Source organism: Bradysia coprophila, unplaced genomic scaffold, assembly GCF_014529535.1.
Source record: "Bradysia coprophila strain Holo2 unplaced genomic scaffold, BU_Bcop_v1 contig_235, whole genome shotgun sequence".
Taxonomy (NCBI): domain Eukaryota; kingdom Metazoa; phylum Arthropoda; class Insecta; order Diptera; family Sciaridae; genus Bradysia; species Bradysia coprophila.
The window spans coordinates 1,434,302-1,457,940 of NW_023503496.1; the positions used below are offsets into that span (position 1 = coordinate 1,434,302).

Here is a 23,639-nt window from a genome sequence, read left to right on the forward strand (position 1 = left end):
CGCTATTGTTTTGTACGACATTTATGTTATAAATACCAAATACACAGTATTATTTTTGCTCAGTCTAACAACATCTTTCTCAACATATCCACTGCAACAGGGTTATGGGCCCAGAGCGTGGTTACGCTGATTTTGCTGACTTGACAAAAGTGTTTTGTGTTTTAATTGTGCGCTGAAATTCTTCAATGGAATTTGATGTTTTTTTATTCGGTAGTTGAATCGAAATTAAAAGTGAATTTATGGATCACAGATCTAATGCTAAATTGTGAATAGAGGCGAATTGTTAGATTCATTGATGAGGTTACAAGTGAATTGTGTAAAACATTCGAGACTATTGCAATAGTAAAAAAGTGCAATTATTTGTAGTCAGCAAAAGACGGAAAATGTTTAGACGGGATGAGCCACGTCACCTTGAGAAGTAGATTTTTAAAAAGTAAATCGAAATAAGTGCGAAATATACGACCTAGAAATTATTCAAATCGTAGAAGGATTTCCGGATTTCAGTGAGTTTTTAAATTAATTAAAAAGGCTGAAAATTGTCGTAGACAAAAGTACTAGTACGAGCCCGTCGTCGGACGTAAAACGCGATAGAAAATTAGACCAATCAAGTGTTTACTAAATGTTTAGAGTAAAAGTCGGCTGATTGGAGAAATTTAGTCTATCAAATGTGCGATGTGAATACAAATGCTGAAATAATTGTCAATCGAAATAAAAGGTAACAGCGAGTAACGGCGCTGGGTCAAGAGTTTATACTCAAGACGAAAATCCGTCCAGATAACTTGAGGAAATGCCAGTTATGTAACGGTTGGACAATTTAGAAGCCTATGGTATATCATGTTTTAGGAAAAAGGTTGACTGGTCACTCAAGTAAGTGAAGAACCGATGTGGTCGCTCAAGCAAGCAAAGAACCAAAGAACCAGTTTCCAGTGAAAAATGGTCAGTGACGTACCAGTGGCGGTAAGCTACAAAACGTTGGCTATGTGCCGTAAAAACAGGTTATTGACGGACCAGTGGCTGTGTGCTACAAAGACGTTGGTTTTTACGCAGTAAAAACAACTTTGAGATGGATCATTTACGTAAATTCTAAATGGCTGATCAAAAAAATGCTGAGGAAATCGTCATCAGAGTTTCGCATTAAGGTCCAGGATGGATGTTGCGTGAGAGGGATTCAACAGACAAAAGGGTTAAAATCTGGCGTGATTTTTGGAAGTTTTAGTCAAATGAATGAATCACGAGCAAGGATCAAGGATACGGCAATGCAAACGGTGAATTGGATTTCGGCCGCTCAGTTGTTCAACGTGGAGATTTGGCTGTTGGCATGGAAAACAAATTAATCAAAAATTGTCATCTATGGCCTGTGGAATGGTCAAGAAGGTTGGGACAAAAGGATAGAAAATTTGTGATGCTGAAACAGAAATTTCATTGAGGATAGCCAACCGTAATGTAGAATGCGCTGGTCAAAGTGCATGGTGTAGCATTGGAGGTGAAAAATCTGGACAGATAAAGAGAAATCTGAGGAGATATAATCACTGAGCTACAAAAGGAGTTAACTTGTCTGGACAGATACATGAAATCTGTAGAGATAGTCATCGAGGTCAATAAAAATGCTAACCTGAAGAAGTCATAGAAATGACCATGTTGCAAGTGAACGTACATGGAATGGAACTAGATCAGGACGAGCTGGACATAAACGAGATTATTGGACAATGGCTGTACAGTGGGGTCAAACGTTATCCTGAAATGGGGAATAACGTGGTAAAAAAATAGCAGCGAGCTCAGGCGCTGTGTTTAAAAAAAAAACCTGCAACGCGACTAAAGGAAATGTTAGTTGTGAAATAGTGCTGTTCCAAAAATTGGTTGGTCGTCGGACGCAACACAAAAATTAGCAACAATGGGTTTGTATGTACAAGCAACAAATTGGTTGGCACAAGCAGCAAAATTGGTTGGTACAAGCAACAATTTAGTTGGCACATGCAAAAATTTGATGATTAAAACAAGAACTGTGTGGACGTCGAGGTAATTGGAATTTATTAATTTAATACATTGGTGTATCGTTTTAGAAAGCAAGAGAATGTCTACTATATCTAGTATATGGGGCGAGAACGAACATTGAGTTTTACACCAGACACACTAGACATACAGATAACATTGGTCAAATGCAATTGATCGAATCAACAGTGGGCAGGTCAAAGACATTGGGCTGTTGTGTTGAAGCTATCCTGTTGAATGATAACTGAGGATAGTAATGTTGCATCTAATAGTGTACTGAAGATTAAATGAGTTTAATATCCATTATGGGAGACGTATTGATATGCAACATTTGTTGAGGTATTCGATTAAGGGGCAGTAAATTGATGAAAATTCGCGTAATCGAATCGATTGAAAATTGAAAGCGGGAAGTAAATTCGTAGAAATTGTATTTGATTCAGGGAAAGTGATTGCAGAATGGATCTGGGAAAAATTGAGTTTAAATTTGTGAATCTGAATCACTGGAATCTAAAGTAGTTCTAAATTTTGAATGGTATCAGATTTTCTGTGAAAATAATGAAATATGTTAGAACTGATATTTGCATTGTATAATGAAACATTTTGAAGGATTAAAATATTCATTAAGGGAAAGTGTTGAAATATCAATCGTGCAATATTTCATTGTAAGCAAAAGCAATATGAAGAGTGCAATAGCACCGGACGACGGTATAAAGGAAAATAACTTTTCGATTCGACAGTTCATGCAAACTATCTTCACACGCGTTAATGACGATCACGCCATTTTGTTAAGAAATCGTAACACAATCGAAATGTTTTCACATCAAATTTGAGCTCGCTCCAGTCTCCAGACTGGCTCAAACCAAGGTTTAGAAAAAAAAACAGGTTAAGTCAACCACGAAGGCAGCAACCAAGGCCATATACTGTGTGGAGGTGACGCCATAAGCCATTTTATCAGATAAACGGCGTCACACGATTTCTATACGAAAAAATTCACCACAGCCAACGTTGTATGAAGAGGGGAAAATTTTGTATGAGAAGTGGTGTGACAGCCAATTATCTGAGTGTCGCTACCTCCACACAGTGTACAACCCTGGCAGCAACAACAAAATTTAAATCGACATTCCAAAACTTGATGCACAATGTACTATTCTTGATTTTGCCATACAAATTTTTTTAGACGTAGTTGGCGCTAGTAGAAAATTTGTGTTCTGCTGCGTGATCATCTCGAAGGTGTCTTAACCTGTTTTTTAAAAACCTTGGCTCAAACGAACACCCTTGCTTTCCTTTCGGAACCTGGGAACACGAAGTATTTACCGAACTGTCGAGCAGAGTTTCTATGGTGATTTTGAGTGAAACACCAGAAATCGGTGCGCCATCTCTTGTTGAACTAGTCGATGTACATCGTAAAAGTGTGGAATCATAAAAGCTCTCTAAACAAATACACGCAGAGCAAATCTTAGTTTCTGTGGTGCATTTTCGATTTACATGTGAAATATTTTACCGCATTTGAAATGACATCAATTTCACCATAGAAACTCTACGAGTATCTGATCCGCGCTACTTCCTACAGTTATGAGTTTCTCGAACGGCAGCGTAATGTAGTTTTTCCAAGTTGGTTTTTTTTTGTGTACAGATCGCCCAAAAATGATAAATTGAAAGAACAATAGGCTTCTATTTTTAAGCGTATTGTTCTTGAATTTATCTTTTTTGTGCGGCATGTAGCTTAATTCTAGCTAATATTGAGATTTACAGTTAAATATTTCCTGTTACAAACACAACGTCTTTACTTGACTACGAGCTACGCCAGAATGCTCCTGTTCCTATACTTCCTAGAATATTTCCTTTTAAGCACTTGGTATGTTAGGTGAAAAATTACAACTTTTCTTTGATTTTTTTTAATGATTTCTTTCACGGCATATTAAACACAGGCAGGAGCGGTTGATTTGACGAGGGACTTGAATTATCTTGTATTCGTATGTTTTTTCGCAGTAAAATTAAGAACTCACGTGAATGTTTCAGAGCGAATTCGAGTGAAATAGTTAAGTGAACTTGTGTCGAGTACATACCATTATTCAAAAACGTCGATTTTATATGAAAACGGTGGTCGAAATATAAATTTTTCTGATTGCGAACGAGGTATAGCTATACGTGGGATCTGGGACATTTAAAGTCACAAAGAAGATGTTGTGTTTCGGAACATGTATGAATTCGAGCTGTCGCACAATGATGAGCTCAAAAGCTGTGAGGCGTTCATGCCGAGGAACGCTGGGTCTTTCTAAAAGTTACCAGCTGTATTGGTTTTTTTACTCATATTTTAAAGGAGTGAGAGGAAAAATTTTTTGGTAACTTTTATACGTGACGCACCGTATAGTTGCTGATATTTTGAGCGGAGACACATAGTTCTACACAATATTTGCTGATGGAACCAAAGATCGCACTGACAAGGAAGTTATTTCAATCGCGATTCGATAAGTCAAACATGGTCCATCAATTGATTCTAAAATGTCTTCAAGTGAATGGGCTGGAGTTGTTGCATAATATGTTGTGCCAATGCTATGATGGCGCGAATGTCATGAGTGGCGATCACGGTGTAATTCAACGTATAATTCAGGACGAAGTAGGCAAATTGATTCCTTCAACCACCGTTTGCATTTGGTCGTCATTTTCGCGAACATCGAAATGGCAAGCGAATTTTTCGACAACATAAAGTTGATTTGCACCTTTTTCATCGGGCGACATCAGTTTAGCCATGTAGAAAAATTTACACACAAAATTTGTTCCGAAAAAGTGTGTGTATAATATGGCTAGAACTGCTACCCAGGTCAAAACCAACACAAGCTACAATTTCGATGCAGACGATATGGCTCTCGCAACTGGTATTCTGGCGGCAATGAAAAAACCACAGTTCATTTTCATGCTAGTATTTATGAAGCCATTTTTTAACTTGATTTCACCTGCTGACAAGATACTTCAATCGCGAGATGTCGGTTGTCGCGAAGCTCTCCCCGTAATAGAGAGCGTAATGTCCGAGGTGGAAATTTAAGATCTCCATTATCGTTTGACGAACTGTGATGTGAATGCGAGGATAGCTTTAATTTGGAAGTGATATCTAATCGTGTTAAACGTAGGCCGATAAACCTGGATTCGTTTATCATCACGGACCGTATCGGTGAACGTAATTCGGATTTGAAAATTGAAATTCGATCAACGTTTTTTCGAGTAATTGACGACTTTTCGTCAGAAATGAAGAAACGATTCTTCGACAACTCAGACTGTGCTACGACAAGATGATGCCTCTTCTAAAGTTAGGACTTAAACTTCCATCAAAAGAGGAATTATTTGTAGCACAAAAGTACATCGAAAAGTTAAAGAATAAATATGAGAAAAAAATAACGACAAGAAATTTTTGAAGAGATTTAATTCGTTGATGGAATTGTATCGAAAGAAAGATGTGTTCCCCGAGGTTTATCGTTTTATTGCGATAGTTGATATATTTGGGTGTATCACGGCTGTTTGTGAATGTTCGTTTTCAGCATTAGATAGAATCGGGCAGCCAAAACGAAAGACTTCAAAATTTATCGTCTTTGGCGTTTGAGTCTAAAAGATTGACCGAAATAAACGTTGACGACGTTCTCAAAGATTTTAATTCCAACCCTCGTAGACGTATTTAGCTACATTAATTGTTTTTACAAATTCGGTAATTTTTCAAATCTTTGTTTTTTACTCCAGCTCCCCTCGGGCTTACGCCCTAGCTACGGGCCTGGAAAATTTCCAAAAAAAAACTTCGAATGAATTTAAGACAACCCAAGTAAACCATATTGTATTATCCAGAATCTATACCAGGCTGTAAGACGAAGTATTTGTTTCATGCATTCCAAATAGTTTTTCGTTTTCAGTGTACTTTCATTGATTCACAAGAATTGAAGTGTGATAAAACATGAAATTGGCTACATATAATCTTTATGGGAAGCTTATCTAATCTAAAGTATCTACAAAAAACCTGATGTCATGTCCGAAATTGTGCAAAATTATTCATACATTTCAAAATATAAATTGTGGTGATTTTTCTCTGAATACATCACATTACGAAATCGTCGTTGAACACTTCACAATGGCCGCCTGTGTTCTGTGTCCTCCAGTCAACTCGAAAAACAACCTTTACTCTGACGTACCGTTCCTCAGTAACGCCATTGAAGAATTCGACGAGAAGAAAGTCATCGATGTTTTGGGAAAATTTGGAAATGTGTTTGTGAAGTACAACATGTTTTCTGATTTTGCACTTTGTCTTGTGCACAAGCACTTTTCAATGTCGAAGCATGAGATTTTGGTTGACGTCGAAAGTGAAGATTCTTCCATAACAGTTGCTGTGCCTTGGAATTTGGCAGGTACTTCAAGGTAATGATTTGTTATACACCATATAACTTTCTTATTGTCAACAGAGGATGGCAAGTCTGCAACACCAAGCAGCAGTGAAAAAGATTTGTGGGAAGAGTATAAACTTTCAACGAGCACTTTTATTGTTCCCCGAACATGGGCAATGACTGCGGAAGGTGAGCTTTGTCCATTTGAGTACGGAATGTCACAACAAAACCGTACTCGAGCACCGGAAAGTGCTTTTTGTATTGAGTTTATTGAGCTTCTGAAGCAGTTAGGTCTCGAAAGGATTATTGGAATCAGAAGCATTGATCCGTACAGTGACCATATTTCATCATATGAAACAACGCCTCTTGGTAAACGAGGTAATGTCACTGTTCATGGTACTACTCCCGATGAAAGCTTTTTGAACACTCTGGTTCGAGTAAGTTGGAAATTCAACTCGAAAGGGGAACTTCGAAGAGATAACACTGAGTTTTGCATTGTTCATACCGGTACATGTCATCATTGTGGTAATTGTCATCATTGTAATTCCCATAGATGATTACAGCGAGAATACCAAAGACCAGTTAATTATAACTTGCCCTGAGTTATTCGTCATTGAATATTTTCATATATTATATATTGACATATCCCTCAGGGCAATTTTTTTGAAATGGCACACTAGATTGACTTTGTTTATGGCATGTTCTTTTGTAGCATTTTCGTGCATGGTATTTTTTCAATGCAAAATAAAGATATTTTAAACATTAAAAATGATTTAAAAACTGTTTCTAAATGATAAGTAAAGATGAATCTTCATATTTAAACAAAAAAAATATAAAGTATTATGAAAAATCTGTCAAGTACAACCAAATCAAGCGTCGTTCCGAACGTTTCTAAAGTGAGAAAAAGAGTATGCAGCCATCGACGGCAAAGGTGTTTTCTTATAGTTTCACAATACAATTTGAACCATTACTTCATTTAAAAATAACAAGAAGGGCAAAACTTCATTTTGATCACGGATTAAGTTAAATTTGATTGTAAAATAAGTATAAAATAATTAAAATTATCACCGTTCCGAACGTTTCATCAGTAAAAAAAATTTAAAACACCATATCGATAGGCAGAAAGTTTTCGAACAAAACGCTACTAAGTTAAATTGGTTACATCAAATTGGTATGCAAATAGCACTTTGTGCGCTATTTTACATTGAAAACAAAAGATTAATGACGCCAAATACCGGTAGAAACCAAAAATCCGCTACAAATTTCTGTAAAATACCGGTAACAAACAAAAATGTGCTACGAATGTATATTTTTAACACTAGTACTACTGTCCCTATGTGTGTTAGTACAAATTGTGAATTCTCACTGAGCGTGGAAACTGCCTTATATAATTTTTCTTCTTCATTTTTTATTACTGTGAAGTTAGCCCGTGAGAGAGTTCCGCCCGTGAAAGTGAACGCATCCACATTTCTCTCAAAACTCTCATTTTAAAATTTAATTTCTCTCTCAATGTTAACAGGAGATATTTGAGAGAGTTATATGTGATTTACAATTCGCAAAGAGAGAATTGTGTGGAGCAGCGTAATTATCATAGCTTGGAGTGCGGGATGTACCGTGGTCGAATCCCGATCGATTTTTTTTTTATCGGTGAAATTGTTAATATTGTAATTTGTTATAAATATTTTATTATTATTATGGTTAGCAGTGTCAATACGTAATGTGTATAGGAAATAAAACACAATAAGAAACTTCATCCCGTGAAAATTTTCTTTTTAATTTTTGCTTCTTGTTCTTCAGAAGGGATCAGAAGGCAGCCTCGTACCCAAAAATCCAAAAGATTTTGTTGGTACGAGGCTGCCTTCCCAAGATACAGCTTCCGGAATTTTTTGTATGGAATGAATCTTTGTTCAGGAGCCACCAGAAGGCAGCCTCGTACCCATGTCATATTATACTCGTTTGAAAGCTTGTATAATAAGACTAAGAAATCCAAAAGATTTTGTTGGTACGAGGCTGCCTTCCCAAGATACAGCTTCCGGAATTTTCTGAATGGAATGAATCTTTGTTCGGGAGCTACCAGAAGGCAGCCTCGTACCCATGTCATATTATACTCGTTTGAAAGCTTGTATAATAAGACTAAGAAATCCAAAAGATTTTGTTGGTACGAGGCTGCCTTCCCAAGATACAGCTTCCGGAATTTTTTGTATGGAATGAATCTTTGTTCAGGAGCCACCAGAAGGCAGCCTCGTACCCATGTCATATTATACTCGTTTGAAAGCTTGTATAATAAGACTAAGAAATCCGAAAGATTTTGTTGGTACGAGGCTGCCTTCCCAAGATACAGCTTCCAGAATTTTCTGTATGTAATGAATCTTTGTTCAGGAGCCACCAGAAGGCAGCCTCGTACCCATGTCATATTATACTCGTTTGAAAGCTTGTATAATAAGACTAAGAAATCCAAAAGATTTTGTTGGTACGAGACTGCCTTCCCAAGATACAGCTTCCGGAATTTTCTGTATGGAATGAATCTTTGTTCAAAAGCCACCAGAAGGCAGCCTCGTACCCATGTCATATTATACTCGTTTGAAAGCTTGTATAATAAGACTAAGAAATCCAAAAGATTTTGTTGGTACGAGGCTGCCTTCCCAAGATACAGCTTCCAGAATTTTATGTATGTAATGAATCTTTGTTCAGGAGCCACCAGAAGGCAGCCTCGTACCCATGTCTTATTATACTCGTTTGAAAGCTTGTATAATAAGACTAAGAAATCCAAAAGATTTTGTTGGTACGAGGCTGCCTTCCCAAGATACAGCTTCCGGAATTTTCTGTATGGAATGAATCTTTGTTCGGGAGCTACCAGAAGGCAGCCTCGTACCCATGTCTTAATATACTCGTTTGAAAGCTTGTATCATAAGACAACTAGATCCAAAAGATCTAATGGGTACGAGGCTGCCTTCCCGAGTTATAGCTTCCAGAAATTTCTGTGTGGAAAAATTCCTTCATCTGGAACGACCAGAAGGCAGTCTTTGTTCAGAGGTGACCAAAAGAGATTTGTTCCATCTTCCAGGATTTTTCCGAAAGAGAATCTTCATACAAAAATCTGAGACTTCATATTTTATTTATTGAAATTTTTAGTTGTTGAGATTAGTGAATGCAATCGGTAATCAAAAACCGGAAGAAACCGGTAATAGCTATTACCGTTTACCGGTAAATAAATTTTTGATTACCGGCTTTACGGTAGGACATTTTCACTTCATAAATGATGATAACGAATTTGACTTACAAAATTACTCAAAATTACATTTTTCACAAATTAATTATTAATGCGTAAGGTCTATAGTCAGTAATATCAGCCATCTATCAACCATAGTGAGGATATTTCACGTGAATTTTCGCAAAGGGTGCAAAGAATGAAGTACTGAAAAAAATTGTGGCCCCTGTCCAGGACAACCGACTTTTCCTATATCGTCAAATTTAAGTAAGTTTTGCTGAAAAATATTGAAAAGTCTACAAAATGTATATCAAGCCCGCTTAGGTTTCCCAATGTAACACAGCCCGAGAAGGCAAATTCAAACATAGATTCATAACTAAGTGTTAACAGTGTTAAATATAGAATTGTGATGTTTTGTCACTTGTATTTTGTCAACGCACTTCAAGCAAAAGCGCTATTAATGACAGCTGCCAAATAGATGAGAAAATTGTGCGAATTTTTTTACAGTGCCAAAATTTGTTCGATACACTGGCCAGTTTCAGTACCCTATTCAGAGTACCACTCATGCTGGAAACAAAACTGGAAACATTTTTCATACAAAATAGTACTCTATTTGGCAGCTGTCATGCGAAGCACTTTTGCTTGAAGTGCGTTGATTTTGTATGAAAATTTTGTTGTATCATTCGAGTACGTGAAGAAACTCGGAAAGTCCCTAACTTTTTGATTTAAGGAAAATCTCCATCGTAAAATTGGAGTGAAAAAACTTGAGGTGTATTTACTTAATAAACTATTTTTTTTATTTTCAAATTCAACGTATGTTTGTCATGAAGCTCACTAAGCTTAAGACAAAGAAATTTTTTACGTTTTGTCATAAAATTGAACTTAATTAACCCATGTCTATGCAATGTAGATTTACTGAAAAATTTCGGTAATACCGTTTACCGGTTTTTAAATAAGTGACGGTAATTACATTCACTAGTTGAGATTAACGAAGGTACAAATTAAATAATAAAATCGTAATCTTATTTTACTTTTCGTAAAAATCACAACAGACACATTGTCCTTTTCGTGGGCATACAAAGTTTTTGACGGCAAAATCCTTAAGCTTTTTATCGACAAGCCGCTCTACGACTGTCATCAATAGTTGAGCTGGTTTTTTGTTCGAATCGTAATGACTAAGTTGGCCAGAACATTGCTTACCGTACAATAATTTCTGTCGGTCGGGAATCGATTTAATACGATAGACTCGACAATACTCCATTCTTATCTCATACCGGAGGTTGTGCATGTGTTGCTGATGAGATTCGTGTTTTTGGAAATGGAAGATGTTCGTTCGGATTGCTTTTGTTTGAAAGTTCATAAACTTTTCAGCACAACAATTGACTTCTTGAATGAAATCGCTCGGTATTATGTTTAAATCGAACATTGGGGTTTCGCTGTGTGACATTCGATTTGCCATTTCTAACACGTAACTGACGTTCTTATAAACTCGTTGATAACCATTACAAATGACATATACCTCTGAGTTACCCTGTTTCGATGTAGCTGGCTTAAATATATCAACTTTGTCAAACACGTTGACCAGAAAATACAAGAGACTGACGGTGGTCAACTCGAAGAATGTGAACATCTTTAGAACAAACGTTCCGCCGAATTGCAGCACTTGAAGTGCTGCTACCACTTCGGATAAATGTAAATGGTGTACCTTATTCTCCTGGTCATTCGGATTATCTGTACAATCCACAGAACCATCGGCTGTGACTAGACTAATCTGAAATTTAGAGGAGAAAGAGAGAGAGAGAGGTATTGAGAGAGAAACGCCACTTACAGAATCATTATTTTGAAACATGAAAATATATTACTTTTCCCATTTTTCGGCACCGTGCCACCAGTCGGTCTACATTACGTTTGTTTTTTATATTGCCAGTCAAATCTTCCCCAAACTCCCAATGGTCAAGTGTTTCAACTATTAAACGATCATCGAGAACTGCACCGTCAAACAAATTCCCCTTGTAGTAGGGATTCAATGTCATTGCACACCAGTTAAAATTCGATTTTGGGTGATGGATCTTTAGGAAATGATTCAGGGCGGTAACGAATGCACCAGGTGCTTCGCACAGATGCACCTGAAAAAATCGTTCAAAAAGTGTTTTAGCACAACACATTGAGGAGCTGTGTATATCAGATGAACGAACCGAATTGAATTCTCCTTGCTCACTAACATTAACAATCGGAATAGCTTCTCTGACATTCTAATATCGGCCCTTTATAAATAAATTGTTCAAAACTTTGTGGTGTGTGCTCATATACCACATAGATAGTTTCACTTTCGCTTTCAATGGTACTGACTTTTTCAGTCACTGACCCAACCAAGACATTGTTTTCAATTGTGGGAGTACCGACTACTAAAGTCGTTGACTCTGCCACATTTTTGTCAATGGGGGTACTGGCTTCTTCAACCATTGACCCAACCAAGACATTGTTTTCAATTGTGGGAGTACCGACTACTAAAGTCGTTGACTCTGCCACATTTTTGTCAATGGGGGTACTGGCTTCTTCAACCATTGACCCAACCAAGACATTGTTTTCAATTGTGGGAGTACCGACTACTAAAGTCGTAAGTCCTTTTTAGGCACATACAAAAAGTTCTCTGGAAAATACGTCCGATTTCGGTAGGCTGTTTTTCAAAAGAATCCCTCGTTGAAAAAATCTGAGACCCATTGCAGAATTGTAATGCTCAAAAAGTGATCTGTTAGTGCGAAAATGATCTGCAGGCTGTTCCAATTTCTATTCTCCATAATGTGCTCTTCTAAACATAACATTTCTTAAAGTCTCAAAGCACCATCAGGTTCATACATTCATTATGAGGCTACAAGCAGTCGATCATCTCAATTATAAATCGAAAAATCGAATTCAATTAATAATGGAAATATCAAAAATTCAACACGAATTCAAGTATAATGTCAAATAACGAACAGCAGCCAACAATTCAACACAAAATAAAAACGGACACGAATTGCGGTATATGCCAAAGACACTCGACACAAGAACGAGGTGAATAACATGGGGATGTAGCTCAGATGGTAGAGCGCTCGCTTAGCATGTGAGAGGTACGGGGATCGATGCCCCGCATCTCCAGAATTTTTTTTTTCTTACATTTTTAGAGTCGATGTGATTGTGTTGAGTCTGTTTGGATTTTTTTTCGATGTGCATGAAGTTTTTCAGAATGTTTCTTGTAAATTACACCATGAAATGTTGTACACGCATCTTTTGTGGACGCTTGATTTTACACAGTTTCGCTTGTAGCACTAACTTCGTTCGGGCTACAACTTTCGAAATTGCCTAAAATATACCGTCCACAATAGATACGTAACTAATACCATCACTTCGATCGGTATGTGGTGGAACTAAAAAGTGTTTGCAATGAAATCATTTCACATCGGCAACGGCCATACCATGATGAATACACCAGTTCTCGTCCGATCACTGAAGTTAAGCATCATTGGGCGCGGTTAGTACTTAGATGGGTGACCGCTTGGGAACACCGCGTGTCGTTGGCATTTTTTTTTTTCAAATTTACATTCGTTTTGAATCTGTGGAATGGAATTTTTTGAATTTTCGTGCTTTATGTTCCGCTTTCAAATGAATTGGAAAATATTCATTCGAAAAAAGCTGTGACCGTTCTATATGCATGTGGGCACCAATATGTTAACTGAGCACGAAGTATAGACTGAATTGAATACTTCGAGGAAGAAAGAAAAAAAAATTGCCAACGACACGCGGTGTTCCCAAGCGGTCACCCATCTAAGTACTAACCGCGCCCAATGATGCTTAACTTCAGTGATCGGACGAGAACTGGTGCATTCATCATGGTATGGCCGTTGCCGATGTGAGGTGATTTCTTTGCGAACATAATGGACTGTTCCTGTTGTTCATTTCAGATTCACATAAAATATGTTGAGTGGTCGTCAGTGAAATTTAGACACGAATTTGCTTCAGCTGGTCTAGTCATACAATCCAAAGTGATTAATACGAGCACACACATACTCCTGCTTGTGGTAAAGCCGTATTATAGCCGTATGAGCAGCTGAAGCAAATTCAGGTCTAAACACTGACATCCACTGTGCACGCTGCGATGTTGCCGATTTAAGTGCCTTCGATCTGATCAACATTTTATGAACAGACGAATCAAGCAGATGCCGTGGAATGGAAGGACTTGGTGGGAGTTACAAATAGTTTTTAAGAAATGAAGTGGCAGTGGGTCCTGTCCTGGAATGGTAATTTTTCTTAGAAACTAGGTAGGTGTCAGGAACGACAACATTAGCTCGTGATGAACGGTGATCAGTAGTACTCCATGTTTGCATCAATCTACTCTGAGAATCTGGCTCTTGAGCAAATCCTAAAGTTTGGTAAACTGGGATGGCATAATGACCCATCCAGTTTCATCGGCTCTGGTCGCTTGAAGGTAAAAACAAACAACAAGAAAGTCAGAGAATTCAACATGAACATAAGAAAACTTTTATTTCTCTCTCTCTCCCTCTCCCTCTCTCTCAATTCTCTCCATTTTCCTAAAATCACTACCGAACATCCCTCGCCTGTTTGATACTTGCACTACTTCCACTACTCTCGTCCGACTTAATGACCGTCTTCTTCTGTAAAACCCTCTCCAGCGACGCCACAAAACTGCAACTCGCATACTCGGGCATCGCGTGAAATTCGCGGAACAACGTCAACAGTTGCGTTGGCTGTAGATCGCCGAACTGGGTGTAAATGTTCAAATTGTCGTAATAATCACGGTCGGACAATGTCATCGATCGATTGGTGCTGGGCGGTGGTTCGAATAGATCAAATTTGTGGATGCGTTGCGGCCGTTTGCGTTCTTTTGTACAGAAATCAATTAGCAATCGAGCACCGCAGCCTGGTATCCATTTTCTGTAAATATTTCGTTGAACATCAACAGTGCCGCATTGGCTACACCAGACGAATGACTTACTCTAATAGCGGAATAATCCGGTTTTGGCGAGCGAAGCAATGCAGGCAGATGAAATGCCACAGCTCTTGGATTTGTTTCGGTGGACAGCATTCGTATAAGTCACTCCGCGGAACAATTTTCACGAAATACATCAATTCCGGATCGACTGTCGCGAGCTGTGAATGAGTAAATTGGTCTAGCGTCAGGTGTCTGCTTGAGGTGAAATGAATTCTTTTCTGACGTCAGGGTTCGAAGCACCAGAGATCACTGACCTGAATCCCCTTGACATTGTTCCGAAGCCTAAAGTTCAATTTACCAACTCGTGGCGGGTTCTTAAGGTGCGGCAAGAAATCCGCCCGCGGAAATTTGTCCAAAAGTTGATACTCGAAAAAGATTTGGAACAGAATCGACAAGGAGCGGTAATATTGAAGTGCGCTGCTGTTAGAGCCGGCCAACGTCTGCGAAAAAAGATTGAGATGCAAAAAGCTCTCCATCATATTGCTGAACGCCATACTCATCCACACTTACCATGTACGTCAATGACGGCATAACCATGTACATTTCACATCGGCCCAGCGCCAGTATGCTGTTCTGGTACACGATCGAATTGATGAGGTGCCAGAAGAATGAACTCGATCCGGTTGCACCGAACAGCGTAAAATTTGTGTCGTTTTCCCATTCGGTCGATGGCAGTCCAGAAAGTGTCCTATCGATTCGATTACCGCCAGTCAATTGATCTACGTAAAGGGACCGGTGCAGGGTGATTAAGTCGAAATTTCTCAATTTCACCCGATCGGGCTGGACATCCGTGTACATCATCTGCAGATCATCGGAAAATTCCGAATGGGCCTCAAACAACCGCAAATCGGTGATGTCACTTTGGACGAGCAATTTGGTTAACAGACCCAGACCGGGATTCGTTTCGACAAACGTTTTACTTGGATCGACTGATTCGGTTAAGTGTCGAGCGATCTTTGTCGCTGTTTCGTCATTGACCAGGTACAAGTGATGTGCATCCAGCGAATTTACTTGGGATGTGCGGGTTATCCTTTTCGGAAACTTGCTGATGAACCCATCGTCCATAGATTCCACAAAAGACAGGTTCAGTTTCGTTTCGGCAGCTCGTGCATTTTTTACGGCCCTTTTCGGATTCTTTAAAAATGAGATCAGATTATGCTTCGACCGGAAAATCTGTGCCAGATGCGGTATGAGACGACGCTGTATTATCATTGTAACGGTGGTGGAACAAATTGTTTCAGAGAAGAAATTACGAAATTTTTGTTTACATTTTCTTATTATGTATAGACGGTAGAGACTGACAACTGCTGTCATACACATATGAGTGTGTAGTGCTGTCATCAAATTTATAAGTAGTGTTGCAGTACCCAAAGCGTGTATACACATGACACTGAAGGTACAGGCGAGCACCCAGTTCGTGAAAAATAGTTGAAAATTCATTGAGTCGACAGAAACAACATTCGTTCATACATTTGGACAGTAAGGCTTGATTTCCACTTACCAAAAAAGAACCCCGTTTTGAGAGACAAAATTGATTTTTTTCCAAATTTTGCTTTGTTTACTTGACAGATCGCTCTCTCACGGCTGTCTCACGTCGTACTTTTTGTGTGGAAACCATACTTATATCTTGGCTTTTCAAATTTTCTTTTGTTGTTCCATAAGTCATTTTTTGTCGGATGGTGTCGCCCAATTCTACCCCAAATGCCAATCATAGTGTAGGAGTGAAAGGCTACTTGACCCTAAGTGCATTTTGCATATAACTCGAGTAAATTTCATCCGTTTTTCCCGAGGGGAAAACAACACGAGCGAATGGTGGGACAATGTTGGGCGAATAATGAGCGAATAAGGCGAATATTGACCGAATGAAGGCGAATAATGGGGAAATAATAGGCGAATGGACGAACGGTGGGACATGATTCTCCATTGTTGTTTCCCTCTCGGTTTTTCCTAATTTTTATTTCATTTGTAAGGTAATCGAAGCCCGAATAAAATATGGCGAAAAACGTTCAAAATTTGGTTCTTTGGACTGACGTGAAGTTGTTACACAAAAAAATAGTCCAGTGAGATTGAAGTACTATAAAAAAAATGTGGCGCCTCTACAGGCCAACCGACTAGGCTAATGTGTATTTATAAAATTTTAGGCATAGCACTGTCAGTGCGTTGTTTTAGGTCAATTTGTAGTTTGTGTTACATTTGAAACGAACGTCGCGTCGTACGGGGCTTCGTATCTCACAACAGATGGCCAAACTTTCTATTCAATTTTTTGCTTTCAACGAAGGTATGAGAGTTCTTTGTACCGAACTTTCGTGCCACCGCACATCTGATTCGGTTATATTTAGGGTGTGTCGATTTCAATTATTTTTTTTAGTCATTCCGGGTTCCGCCCTACCGCGATTCACCCTCGCACTAGCAATAATAATCAGCAAAAAAGTTTTTTTTCTAAGTCAATATAAGCTTGCACCGTCACTTTTTCAAAAATTTTCGAGCTACACGAGATAGCTGGATTATGGGTCCGAACCAAAAAAAATCTACAGATGCTCTTGCAAAGTTTTCACTCTGTACGGCATCTAGAGGGTCTACTAGAACATACAAAAATTAAAAAAAGTTAAAAAAATGTTTTACCGTCATTTTAATATAGCATCAAGTTTCACCGAGGCGGAATTTTCAAGAATTTTGTAAGTGGAAAAGTCATCTCACCTGGGTGAATTTTTTTCAAGCTATTGTTGTGATAGCTCATTTTGTAGGTATTTCAATAGCGCATACAGCAAACGTACAGTTTCGATAGGTAAATTTAAATATTTTTTGGTTTCACTGTTGGAAGGCCCAAAAATGGGGCATTTCTTTGGGTATTTTCGAAAACATAACAAATTGGCTTCTCTTAAAAAACGAAATCTTACTATTTTCAGCTTTTAAATGTGTTATTCATGAATAATATTTGAATTTCTGTCAAAATTGTTCATTTACTTGCTGTATTTAAAATGTTAATTGTCTCCATACTCGAAGAAATGCCCAATTTTTGGGCCTTCCAACAGCGAAACCAAAAAATATTTAAATTTATCTATCTAAACTGTATGTTTGCTGGATGCGCTATTGAAATACCTACAAAATGAGCTATCACAACAATAGCTTGAAAAAGAATTCACCCAAAAGAGATGACTTTCTCGATTACAAAATTCTTGAAAATTCCACCTCGGTGAAACTTGATGCTATACCAAAATGACGGTAAAACATTTTTTTAACTTTTTTTAATTTTTGTATGTTCTAGTAGACCCTCTAGATGCCGTACAGAGTGAAAACTTTGCAAGAGCATCTGTAGATTTTTTTTGGTTCGGACCCATAATCCAGCTATCTCGTGTAGCTCGAAAATTTTTGAAAAAGTGACGGTGCAAGCTTATATTGACTTAGAAAAAAAAAATTTTTGCTGATTATTATTGCTAGTGCGAGGGTGAATCGCGGTAGGGCGGAACCCGGAATGACTAAAAAAAAATAATTGAAATCGACACACCCTATTATTGGTGTCTATTGCTTTCTATTGTCGTTTATTGATGTCATTGGCGTTTATTGTTGTCTATTAGATCAACTATAGAGACAATAACCTATCTAGCTACCTAACAACATTTATTAATGAATCTTATTGTAACTGTTAGCGTCCAGTAACGTGATAAATATAATTCAAAGAAACTGGCAACCTGGCTCCAAAAGAAGGAAATGGAAAGTCCAAAGATTTTAAATTACAGCCGCTCAACACTGACTGTCGTGTAAATACTTACTGACCTTCAAACATTCGATGGCAACACTGGCAATATTTTCTTTTGTTTATTATTTCGTCTGGCATTTCATACGGTACCGGTGTCTTGAGAGGACTGATGTTAATCGATTTTGTTTACAAACTTTTACGCCGAATTTCACCGTAAAATTGAGTCGAAAATGAGTCGCAACAAACGGAATTTCAACCGAAAGGAGACGAAAACTTTCGATGAAACGAATCCGGTGATGGCAATTTTCAAACAATGCTCAAAGGAATTGGACGACAAACAGGATCGCTACGAGAAAATCGTCAAATTTGGCCGGGACATAACGATCGAAAGCAAACGGATCATCTTTCTACTGCACACTGCGACCAACAAGTGAGTGTGTCATGTTTGTTTATTAAGTGGCCCGCATTGACCTGACCTGCCCATTGTTTTCGATTGTTTCCTTTTCGCCTGAATAGAAATGCGAACAATGAACCCATTTTGAATGAGGCACACGCACGTCTGTTGACGCTTTGTGAGACACATTTCGCCAATATAGCCAGAGAGCTGCGTGGCCTCGACCCGTATCAGTACACCAGAGCCTACTCTCCAGGACTGCAGGAATTCATCGAAGCGTTCACTTACTATGAATACGTCAACGGCGGAAATAAGATTCTCGACTGGACCGATGTCCAGAATAAAATGACGTACGACGAACGTGATAGCGATTCGAGCGAGGACAAAGAAAATTCGAAGAAAGACGGTGCCGATGATCCGGTTCTCGGTATCGTTGAGAGAAAATCGTTTAAATGTCTGGTACAGCCGATGGAATTCATGCTTGGCCTTGGCGATTTGAGTGGAGAAGTAATGCGACGGTGCATCACATCGTTGGGCACTGGAGATGTTGAGACCTGCTTCCAGGCGTGCACATTTTTGCAGTCGTTGTACAGTGGGTGAGTTTTTAAAGCTGTGACTCCAACTCCTCCTCCCATCCCGAACATAATTTTTTCCGCATTTGTATCGTTTCAGTTACATGAGTCTGTGTCACATGCGCCAAAAGGACATGACCAACAAAATCTACACACTGCGCCAGAGTGTGTTGAAAGTGGAGAATGTCTGTTACAATGTAACCGTACGCGGTGGAGAGGCGGCCAAATGGGGTTCGCTTGATAATGTCGATAAGCCGTCGGACGATGTTGACGAAGGATTTTATTGAGCGGAAAATAAAGTTGATTTCGACATGGGATTCGGTTTGTGTTTCTTCATCGTTGGGTTCGAATATTTCCAAGCACACTTGGCGATTGCATGCAAGGAAAAACATAAAATCGAAAGGATCGATGAACTATCATCAGTCGAAAAACCCTGAAAGGGTGAGCAAGAACTTGATGTGTCACCTTCACACTTTAATAGGGTTTGTGACAATCGATCAGTCACAAAACCTTTTAAAAGGTTGCGAATAGCGCTGTTACGCGGGAGGGATGACGATTTTTCTGGTTCCTTTCTGGACTCTGTCGATGGTTAAGGTAACAACAAGCCAGTTCATAAAGAAAAAACCAGGAAAGAACCAGAAAAATCGTTTGAATTTACTGCAATTCCATAGAGGGATTTTTTTGAAAGTGGACCGTCGGAGCTATTTTTTCGCGGCGGTTTGTTTATATGCCCAGATAGCCCTTGGCCCCAATAGTCCAAAACCGCTGTCGTTTAATTTTCATATTTGCGTCTTGGCTGGTGGTGAAGGTGCAAAAGTCGAAAAAAGGGTGTTTTTATACATGATTTACTGCCGCTACAGACAATGGACACACATGTGTGGCAGCTCGTTGGATAGGTACTGTCCAGGAGAACCGGGGCAAGCATAGATATCTTACATGTTCTGTGCCATTGTTCGAAAATAACAAAAATATTGTGTCAGTCAAAGGCCGTAAATTTTGATGAACTTCAAAAGGTGATATCTCGCACCTGGAGAATGTTTATGGTTAGATCATTCGATGCAGACATCAAAAATAGCATAATTCGTGTATTTTTCGAAAATCAATATTTTGCTTTCGAGTGAAGGAAGACATTTGCTTTATACCCAAAAAAGTATCCTGAAACCTTTCACTTCTATGGCAATTGAGGTATAATTGTAGAGCTGGGTTAAGCCTCTATCAGGGCAACCACTGATTTGTACAACAACAGTCACCAGGTACAAAATATCACCTAATAAAGCTCATCAAAATTTCCGGCCTTTGACTGATACATACTTTTTGTTATTTTTGAATAGTGCTTGAGTACACATTTGATATGTGTCTTTGCCCCGGGTCTCCTGGACAGTACCTATCCAACGAGCCGCCACACATGTGTGTCCATCGTCTGCAGCGGCAGTAAATCACGTATAAAAAACACCCTTTTTCGACTTTTGCACCTTCACCACCAGCCAAGACGCAAACATGAAAATTAAACGACTGCGGTTTTGGACTATTGGGACCAAGGGCTATCTGGGCATATGAACAAACCGTCGCAAAAAAATAGCTCCGACGGCCAAGAATGCAAGAAATGTGTAGTGTCTAGAACAAAGAAGTGGTAGGAACGGCAGGATTCGACATTATTTTGGATGAGTCAGAGTCACTCCATAAAAAGTCACAAAAAATAGTTTCTTCGAGGAACGGGTCCAATTTAATGGCCATGCCACACAAAAAATCTTTCGTAAAAGTAAATTGAAATTTTCATTTGCATCTTCAATAACATCCAAGAAATAAAATTTCCATAATCTTGACCAGAAATGGATGAGTCTGAAGGATTAATGTCTGTGCAAGAAACGCATCTTTTATTGATCTAAAAAAAATATTCAAAAATCCTTATTAGGACTTGCATGACTTTCCCAGGCCATATCTCAGGCTCGTGAACTTGGAGCATGGCCGCCCGACTGTAATCAGAAGTGCTTGAATGTAGCTTTCGAATGTCTCTTCTTTTATAACAAATCAACACACTTCATGAGTCGTACTCCTAATAGGGTACTGAAACTTGACAGTGTGTCACACAACCGTAAAAACATTTTCATGTAAAATAGAGTACTTTCTGCACCTGCCCCTTTGATCACGTTTGAAGTGCGTTGGAAAAATGGATAGGAAATGGCTAGTGAAAATGGCTCTATGTATGATTAGTCTAAGCAGGGCAGAATGAAACCAATCAGGACGGAGCGCTTGATTTGACTAGGACCTCCATTATCCAGTAGTCAATGTTTGCTTGAGTTCGTTTTCATACTATTATTTATAGCGCACTTACAGCATGAATACGCTATGCTGTAAGTGCGCTATAAATTCAAAATAGAACGTGCGAAGGTCTTTATTACGCAGCGCTAAATCACCCCAATCTCATACAGGGAACATTTGAAATTTATTGTTCGGTTCATGCTTTGTTCGTTCAATTAAAACTCAGATTCTGAGGCGTACTTACGGCATGAATTAGGCTCTTAATTGACTTTTCAAAAATGAACAGCTCCTGCCTGGTGTATTTTACAGTGCCATGGCCATAGTCCTACACACGTCTCGTCATATGGCTGTAAATGCATTTATGTTTTCAGTTTTGTTTGCTTATGTTGAATAGCATAGAACGTTACATCCGTGATCCGAAGAGGAAAGCGGTATTCCCAATATTTAAAAAAAAATTGGAATCACGTACGTACTGTGCTTTACGTAAGGCCAAGCATCTTTTATATGGTTTTGAATGATGATCTACCACAGTAGTATGACTATTCTTTAGTGTCCTCCAACTGCTCTCTGGTGCTTCCAACGCTAGAACTCAAGGATATCGTTAGCTTCCATCAGTTTTTTCGACTCTATTTTGTATCTATGAAATGTTGAAGACCTCTGAGGTCTACAGGTCACTTTCTAACATATCATCATTCCTCAGAGTCCATCCTAACGTTTGCGGCTCGCATTTCCATGGGTATTTACCCTCAGCTACCCTCAGCATCCTCCATAGCCATAATTTCCGAGAAATCTATAGAAACGTTTAGGAGTTACGAAAACGAATATGCGATTGGCACCGGGTGCCAATAGTCTCTTTATAATACTGTGGCTCTTTATTATACCAATGCTAATCGCACCCGGTGCCATTAGCCACAGTATTATAAAGAGACTATTGGCACCTGGTGCCATTAGCCACAGTATTATAAAGAGACTGTTGGCACCCGGAAAAATTTAAATCTGAATAAAAAATCCGAATATTTTGAAAACTAAACTTTACACAATACTAGGGAATCCATCTTTTTACAAAATGTAACGTAAGGGTAGTTTGTTCGATCTTAGGGAATTCGTCCTTTTACGAAATTTAACGTGAAGGCGGATCGTTCGATCCTGAGGAATTCATCCTTTTACGAAATGTAACGTAAAGGTAGTTTGTTCGATCTTAGGGAATTCGTCCTTCTACGAAATTTAACGTAAAGGCGGATCATTCGATCCTGAGGAATTCATCCTTTTACGAAATGTAACGTAAAGGTAGTTTGTTCGATCTTAGGGAATTCGTCCTTCTACGAAATTTAACGTAAAGGCGGATCATTCGATCCTGAGGAACTCATCCTTTTACGAAATGTAACGTAAAGGTAGTTTGTTCGATCTTAGGGAATTCGTCCTTTTACGAAATTTAACGTAAAGGCGGATCATTCGATCCTGAGGAATTCGTCCTTTTACGAAATGTAACGTAAAGGCGGTGTTCAATCCTGAGGAATTATTCCTTTTACGAAATTTAACGTAAAGGTAGTTTCATCGATCGTAGGGAATTAATCGTATTGAGATATGTAATGTAAAGGCGGATTGTTCGATACGTTACATTTCGTAAAAGGATGAATTCTGCAGGATCAAACAATCAGCCTTTACCTTACATTTTGTAAAAAGATGAATTCCCTAGGATTGTGTTCAAAACAAGTTTAATTTTCAAAATATCCTGATTTTTTATTCAAATTTTAATTTTTCCAATAGTCCAATAGTCCAATAGTCTTTTTATAATACTGTGGCTAATGGCACCGGGTGCGATTAGCATTAGTATAATAAAGAGACTATTGGAACCCGGTGCCAATAGTCTCTTCCTTACGAAAACGTCCTTTTTCATAGGAACTAACACTGACAATTTGAGCTATCCCAAAACACGAAATTTGGCTTATTTTAACGCACTTCGTTGCTTAATTTAATACAAATGTCGATTTTTTGAAATGCGATATCTCGGCCAAATCAATAACCGATATTGACATGTGATAGCTCGTTGAACTCGCGTGGATGCCTAGAGTTCCAGAATAGTGAATGAAACAATTGGAGTAGTAGCATGAAATTGCACACAATGTTGACAGATATCTCGGGCAGTTGGGAACAGAAGACATTGCTGCT

The 23,639-nt window shown here is 38.6% G+C and overlaps 3 protein-coding genes and 3 non-coding genes across 7 annotated transcripts; 4 read left to right on the plus strand and 2 right to left on the minus strand.

The window, feature by feature from the left end:
* Positions 1–6,041: 6,041 nt before the first annotated feature.
* LOC119077425 lies at positions 6,042–7,119 on the plus strand. The gene is made up of 2 exons (XM_037184639.1): positions 6,042–6,374; positions 6,429–7,119. The coding sequence occupies exons 1-2, from the start codon at positions 6,101–6,103 to the stop codon at positions 6,905–6,907; spliced, it is 753 nt and encodes a 250-aa protein (XP_037040534.1). The 5' UTR covers positions 6,042–6,100; the 3' UTR covers positions 6,908–7,119.
* A 5,504-nt stretch (positions 7,120–12,623) lies between these two features.
* Trnaa-agc lies at positions 12,624–12,696 on the plus strand. The gene has a single exon. It is a non-coding gene; the product is annotated as a tRNA-Ala (tRNA).
* A 303-nt stretch (positions 12,697–12,999) lies between these two features.
* On the plus strand, positions 13,000–13,118 carry LOC119077530. Its single transcript, XR_005087827.1, has one exon. It is a non-coding gene; the product is annotated as a 5S ribosomal RNA (ribosomal RNA).
* Positions 13,119–13,325: 207 nt separating this feature from the next.
* LOC119077527 lies at positions 13,326–13,444 on the minus strand. The gene has a single exon (XR_005087825.1). It is a non-coding gene; the product is annotated as a 5S ribosomal RNA (ribosomal RNA).
* A 608-nt stretch (positions 13,445–14,052) lies between these two features.
* LOC119077387 (dimethyladenosine transferase 2, mitochondrial) lies at positions 14,053–15,857 on the minus strand. Of its 2 annotated transcripts, XM_037184587.1 has the most exons (5): positions 15,349–15,850; positions 15,059–15,282; positions 14,803–14,988; positions 14,552–14,706; positions 14,060–14,490 (listed from the first exon to the last, which is right to left on the minus strand). In XM_037184587.1, the coding sequence occupies exons 1-5, from the start codon at positions 15,758–15,760 to the stop codon at positions 14,136–14,138; spliced, it is 1,332 nt and encodes a 443-aa protein (XP_037040482.1). In that variant the 5' UTR covers positions 15,761–15,850; the 3' UTR covers positions 14,060–14,135. The 2 variants fall into 2 exon arrangements, with proteins under 2 accessions (XP_037040481.1, XP_037040482.1); XM_037184586.1 differs by having other exon boundaries at positions 14,053–14,490; positions 15,059–15,857.
* A 2,331-nt stretch (positions 15,858–18,188) lies between these two features.
* LOC119077417 (translin-associated protein X) lies at positions 18,189–19,526 on the plus strand. The gene is made up of 3 exons (XM_037184629.1): positions 18,189–18,675; positions 18,762–19,235; positions 19,312–19,526. The coding sequence occupies exons 1-3, from the start codon at positions 18,476–18,478 to the stop codon at positions 19,496–19,498; spliced, it is 861 nt and encodes a 286-aa protein (XP_037040524.1). The 5' UTR covers positions 18,189–18,475; the 3' UTR covers positions 19,499–19,526.
* Positions 19,527–23,639: the final 4,113 nt, after the last annotated feature.